Raw genomic sequence first — 6,117 nt, 5'->3', positions numbered from 1 at the left:
TGGAGGGAGCGGTTGACAGAAGGGTGTGTGGGAGGGGAGGGGGTCCAGGTTGTGAGGCAGGGGTGGGGGTGATGGGGATAAGGGAGGAGAGGTTGGCTCCCCGGGTCTGTGTCCGGGGTGGGTGGCGAGTGTGGTGGGGAATGGGGCAGTCGGTGTGGCTGCTGCTGGACAGCCAACGCCGAGTGCCACGGTGAGCCCGGCGGAGGATTCCCAGGCTGGAGCAGAGGGAGGTTGTGGGAGGGTCAAGTGGGGATAGAAGACGAGAGGGACGGAGAGAGAGGAGGACAGAGCGGGAGAGATGCAGAGGGGGAGGGTTTGGGGGGAGAGAGGAGGGGGGCGGGAGGGAGGGGGTGAGGGGGCTCGGGTCAAAGCGGCAGCCATAGTGCGCACGCGGGGACCGGGAGCGAGCGGTCAGGTGGATGGCATTATCCCGTAGATTGGGGCAGCCAACCCAACAGGACCATAGTGGGCTCTGATGTGAGCCCTGGGGGGGGGGGCGCAGAGGGATTATTTTTTTTTTGTTGCGCGCGCACGCACCTAAAAACTAATCTATGACGTCAGCGGTTCCCCCGCTCCGCCCCACACCTCTCCCCCTAGCTGATCTCACTCTGGCGTTGAATTTAAATACCTGACAAAGAGATATTTACTAAACCTCTTCGGAGAATCAGGGAGCTGCTGCCGTTTGTCTCCGACTCTCACGCTGGTCAGGTCCTCAGACAGGATGAGGCAGGGATGAGCTGTGTCAGGATCCAGAGTCAGAGAGGCCGGAGCTGAGAGAGAGAAATAACACAGTGAGCGATTGCGTTGAGCTCGGAAATTACAGGCCAGTCAGCCTAACTTCGGTAATAGGAAAGCTACTGGAGACCGTAATATGGGACAAAATAAATCTCTACTTAGAGGAACACGAGGTAATTAGAGACAGCCAACATGGATTTGTTAAAGGCAAATCTTGCCTAACAAATCTAATAGAATTTTTTGAAGAGGTGACTGCGAAGGAAATGAGGGAAATGCGGTGGACATTATTTACATGGATTTTAAAAAGGCTTTTGACACAGTACCGCATAAGAGAAAGTGTGCAGCGGTGTCCCCCAGGGATCGGTATTGGGACCACTGTCTTTCTAATATATATTAATGATCTGGACTTGGGCTTAGGGAGCACTATTTCCAAGTTTGCAGATGATACCAAGTTAGGTAGGATAGTAAATAGTGAAGAATATTGTGACGGACTGCAAGCAGACATACACAGAATGGTGGAATGGGCTGACATGTGGCAGATGGATTTCAATGTAGATAAGTGCGAGGTGATACACTTAGGTAGGAAAAATGATAGGAGGCAATATAGACTTGGTAGCTCAATCGTAAGGGGGGTGAACGTACAGAGAGATCTGGGCGTTCAAGTAAGCGATTCATTGAAGGTGGCAGAGCAGGTAGATAGGGCAGAAAAAGGGCATTTGGTGTACTGAGCTTCATTAGTAGGGGCATAGAGTATAACAGTAGGGAAGTTATGCTTAATCTGTACAAAACACTGGTTAGGCCTCAGCTGGAGTACTGCCTCCAGTTCTGGGCACCTTACCTCAGGAAGGATATTAAGGCACTGGAAAGGGTGCAGAGAAGATTCACGAGAATGATACCGGGAATGGGGAAGCTTAGCTATGAGGACAGGCTGGAGAAGTTAGGACTTTTCCCATTAGAGCAGCGAAGGTTACACGGGGACCTGATAGAGGTCTTCAAGATCATGAAAGGTTTCGACAGGTGAGATAGGGAAAAGCTGTTTCCGCTGGTAGGTGTGTCTGTGACCCGTGGTCACAGTCTTAAGATATCTACCAAAAGAAGCAGAGGAGAGGTTAGAAGAAATGTTTTCACTCAGCGAGTTGTTCGAATTTGGAATGATCTGCCCGAAAGGGCAGTGAGACTCTGAAGCGCGGTGATGGGTTTAAACATGTGATAGACACACGACTGCTGATCAAATCAACTCTGCATCTGCCGCCCAGTGAGGGCTTTACGGTGCGGGATGATGTAGGATCTCCTTACCAAGGCTGGTCATGTTGATCATTTCTCTCCACACTGTGAGCTGCAAAAGCCCTTTGGGTATTGCCAAAGTCAGATCTCCTTGTACCACTGACGGCTCAATCCAGGCTTCACTGATGTTGCAAAGATAACAGATTAACATGAATATCTCGTGGTTACTGCTTTGACATTAATGATTGGATCAGTTTGTATGAAGAGAACGTCAGATCTGATCTTCCGAGAAGTTTCCTCCTGAAATAAAATAAAGAGAGGTCAGAGTTCACAGCCAGATAACCCTCAGCGTGTGGAACAATCTCCACACAGTGGGTCGCTCGGGGATCTTTACCCAAGATAAGAAGGAGTTTTGCATTTGGTGCAGACCCTTTCACGGGACGTTTCAAAGCGCTTCACGGGATTCACCACAAAGTGTAGGTTTTGTGTGTGTTTTGTAGATGAATGTAAGGGCTGAGCTGAAATTCACTCTGTTACGTTGTTAGTTTTGCAGAGTTGGGAGGTGCACAGCATTGTCAGAGGTGTATCCGAGGTGCTGTCTGCACCTGTTCAGGTGGATGTTAAAGATCCTAGAAACGATTGGAAATGTGAATGGATTTACTCCCAAATATAGTTGGTCCTTCACTTCAAAGCTGTTTTGGGGGCTGTTTTGCTGCGGAAATTGGCTATTGCATTCGCCTACAAAATCCAGTCACTACACTTTACAGTGGATTCTGTGAATCGCTTTGAGAACTTCTCCAGAAGTCAAAAGTGCCGTATAAAATGCAAGAATTATTATCATATTATAATCTCCTTTTCTTACCCTCAGAAAGGAGCCAGAGTCGTGTTCTGTAACATTGCTAATTCTCGGTCAATAGATTTTAGCTGCTCTTCAAACCTGAAAAAGCTTCCTCCATTCGCTGTAAAATCTCCTCTTCTCGCTCTCTGAGCTCTCGCATTACACGCTGCTCTGTGTCTTTGAGGCTTTGATGCATTTTAACAAACTCAGCCGTGACGTTGTTCTGCAGACTGCTCGCCTGTTTCTGCAAAATTAAGCGTCAGACATCACAACGGGCCACAGTAAAGAGAGAGACACGACTGAGAGCCCAGACATCACACAGTAAAGGCAGAGACAACTGAGAGCCCAGACATCACTCAGTAAAGAGAGAAATACGACTGAGAGCCCAGACATCACACGGTAAAGACAAAGACATGACTGATCCCAGACATCACACGGTAAAGAGAGAAACACGACTGAGAGCCCAGACATCATACGGTAAAGAGAGAAATACGACTGAGAGCCCAGACATCACACGGTAAAGAGAGAAACACGACTGAGAGCCCGTAGTGGGGATGAATCCCACAACTTTCCAACTCGGAGGTGAGACTGTGGGCCGACTCCTATCACACAGCAACTTACTTTCACGCAGAAATTTTCTCTTTTTGCTCAAATTCAGCTCGGAGAACAGCGTCTTTTCTCTTCAGAACCAAATTGAAAGTTGATTTCAGTTTTTCCTGCAATCAAAATGGAAATCAACACATCTCTAACTGTATCAGTGTGAGCAGAGAGAACACGCAGGGGGCAGCCTGTCAGACAGCGCTCCCAATGACCAGTGACGCCGTTTACCTGGTTAAACTTAAGTAGCTATCTCGACATATACTCTGGGATACCAAAGCCTTAGCTCTTGTCAACTAATGCCTAATATTCTACAGAATTTGTAGCAGGGTGCATCGCTCTGGGGACACACGGCAATATTCAACGTGTCGGTGACCGCCTGGTTGGGATTCTCTTAAGCTCAGCAATGGGCTTCAGTGTGTTTCAGACACTCGGCTGGTGAAAGAAAGAGAGAACAGCAGTCAAGTTATAGACTCTGTTCCTTGTTTACCTTGTAGATCTCAGCAGCTTTGTCTATTGACACAATGCTGTGCGATTTGTGATTCTGTCTCTTGGGAGAAAAGAAACACATCAAACAGATCAATTTCTTGTCTGTTTCACCAAACAGCTTCAGCTCTTCCCGATGATCACCACAACAATGTTCCCTTTCTCCCAGTTTCGGATCCAGACTGAGATTTCGAGCTCTTTCGGACAGATTAGCCAGAGGTCGACTGGCTCTCAGCTCCCTTCCCGGACACGCCCGACGACACTCCGGGCAGGAATGAGTCTCCTGCCTCTCCCAACAGCCTGCGATACACGAGCGGCAGAAATAGTGGCCGCAAACCAGAGAAACCGGATCGTTGAACAGGTCAAGGCAAACGGGGCAAGTGAGATCCTCTGCTAAGCTCTGGTCCTGCTCTCTGCCGGCCATGTCCCCCTCCACCGCTCACTCCCACAAACCGCTGTCACTCTCAGGCTTTGGGGCTGTGTCCAGACCCAGAATTCAGCAGAATGCTTGTTTGGGAGTTTTGTGGCTGTGATCTTCCCCCTGGGCCTGGATCAGAAGGTAATAATAATAATAGTCATGACATTTCCACAGTGGGAGGGTGTGAGACGGGGACAAGAGGAAGCGCCGCCTGTGCAGGGGTTTGTGTTGCTGACACTGACCAGAATGGACAGCAGCAATGGCGGTGCCCGGGAGCCACAATGCACTGCGCGGATGAAAGCGCTCTATCTGTATGGCTCCGCGCACGCGCACTGCCCGTTCACTTACCGAGCGCTGCAGGGCCGGAGCAGCGCATGCGTGGAGATGCCCAGCGCTTGAGATAGAGGGCTTTCTCTGGCGCGATGCATTGTGGCTCCCAGCCCCCGCCATTGTTACCCACCTGAGCCTCTGTCACTGGCTGCACTTTGTGTCTGGGACCTTGGGCTGAGCTGCTCCAAGAGGTGGAGGTGCCTTTTGCAACGAAATGTGGGAATCGACTCCACCCTCTTCACAGCGATCCTTCCCTTTCCAGTCCTCTCTCCTCTCTCTCTCTCTATCAAACCTTCTCATAATTGGAGTGGAGTCCTGTAGCTCAGTGGTTAGAGCACTCGCTTTGCAAGTGAGAGACCTGAGTTCAATTCCAGGCAGAGGGCCAAACCTTTGGCAAGTTTCCTTACTCCACACAGAGCCTAATAATAATCCCTCCAAAACCAAAAACAATAATAAATTGGTCATTTTCATTCTACGACTGTTTGTGGGACATTGCTGTGCGCAATTGGCTGCCGCGTTCGCCCACAAATATACAGTCAATTCACTTTACAGTATATTCTGTGAAGCGCTTTGGGATGACCTCCTGACATGAAAAGCGCTATATCAAATGCAAGGATTATTATTATTATTATTATAATTGTCTTTCCAACAATCAGCGCTGTTCCCAACGCCCCGGATCCGCTCCCTGACCTGAGCTGCCATCCCCAAAATGCCCCATCCCTGTCGCACATCCTGCATTACTCCCGCTCGCTTCTATTTTCCTATCGCCCACACGGCTTCCTCTCCATCCAGGCCCATCCCACAGCTTCCCTGTGCTCCAGGGAATTCTCCACCGGGCTCATTATGGTACAAGCCGTTGGCTGTCCAGCAGTCACCCTGACAGCCCCATCCCCCCACTTTCCCTACAAGGTCTGTGGGTCCCAGATCACGGATTTTAATCTCTCAATTCACATTCCCTCTCTTCCTGTTAATTCTCCTCCTTTCCCCCACCACGCAATCCTTCAAACTCCTCGGCAATCTGTCCCCTCCAAACACCCTACAAAATGTCCGTTCGCTCTCCAGTAAAGCACTTTACATCCATTACCTAATTGTCGTCAAATACATTGACATCCTCTTCCTCACCAAAAATTGGATCACCGTCCCCCCTCTCCGAAGCCACAACACCCAGTTTCACTTTACATCATACCACATATATGTGGATGACACCCAATTCTATCTCTCAGCCTCCACCCTCGATCCCAGGTCTATGATGTCCTGACAGACTGCCTGTTGGACACCAAGTCCTGGAAGAGCGCCAACTTTCTGCAGTTGATCGTCAGCACGAACAAGGCTCTACTGATTGGCTCACTCCAATGCCTCCACACCTCAGGCACTGACAGCAACATTATCCAAGCACACTCCACCTCACCAAGCCAGTCAGGAACTGAGGCACCTTCATCGACTCAACTGTCCTTTCTCCCCCACATCTGTGTCATGACCCGCTCTGACT

General features: G+C 49.7%; 1 protein-coding gene across 1 annotated transcript; it reads right to left on the bottom strand.

Annotated features, from left to right (window-relative positions):
• Positions 1–2,230: 2,230 nt before the first annotated feature.
• Positions 2,231–4,507, bottom strand: LOC103179723 (nuclear factor 7, brain-like). The gene is made up of 4 exons (XM_042344770.1): positions 3,885–4,507; positions 3,427–3,513; positions 2,897–3,041; positions 2,231–2,259 (listed from the first exon to the last, which is right to left on the bottom strand). The coding sequence occupies exons 1-4, from the start codon at positions 4,302–4,304 to the stop codon at positions 2,231–2,233; spliced, it is 681 nt and encodes a 226-aa protein (XP_042200704.1). The 5' UTR covers positions 4,305–4,507.
• Between the last annotated feature and the right edge of the window lie 1,610 nt (positions 4,508–6,117).

This window comes from Callorhinchus milii, unplaced genomic scaffold (genome assembly GCF_018977255.1).
Source record: "Callorhinchus milii isolate IMCB2004 unplaced genomic scaffold, IMCB_Cmil_1.0 Scaffold30, whole genome shotgun sequence".
Lineage (NCBI taxonomy): Eukaryota > Metazoa > Chordata > Chondrichthyes > Chimaeriformes > Callorhinchidae > Callorhinchus > Callorhinchus milii.
This window is presented reverse-complemented; position numbering and strand designations above follow the sequence as displayed.

Excerpts from the sequence above, each read along its gene's own strand:
- LOC103179723 (XM_042344770.1), bottom strand. The coding sequence starts at position 4,304 with ATGGCCGGCAGAGAGCAGGACCAGAGCTTAGCAGAGGATCTCACTTGC. Across the intron at positions 3,514-3,884 it reads AAGCTGCTGAGATCTACAAG|GAAAAACTGAAATCAACTTT; the intron begins GTAAACAAGGAA and ends TTTTGATTGCAG. Across the intron at positions 2,260-2,896 it reads AATGGAGGAAGCTTTTTCAG|GAGGAAACTTCTCGGAAGAT; the intron begins GTTTGAAGAGCA and ends ATTTTATTTCAG.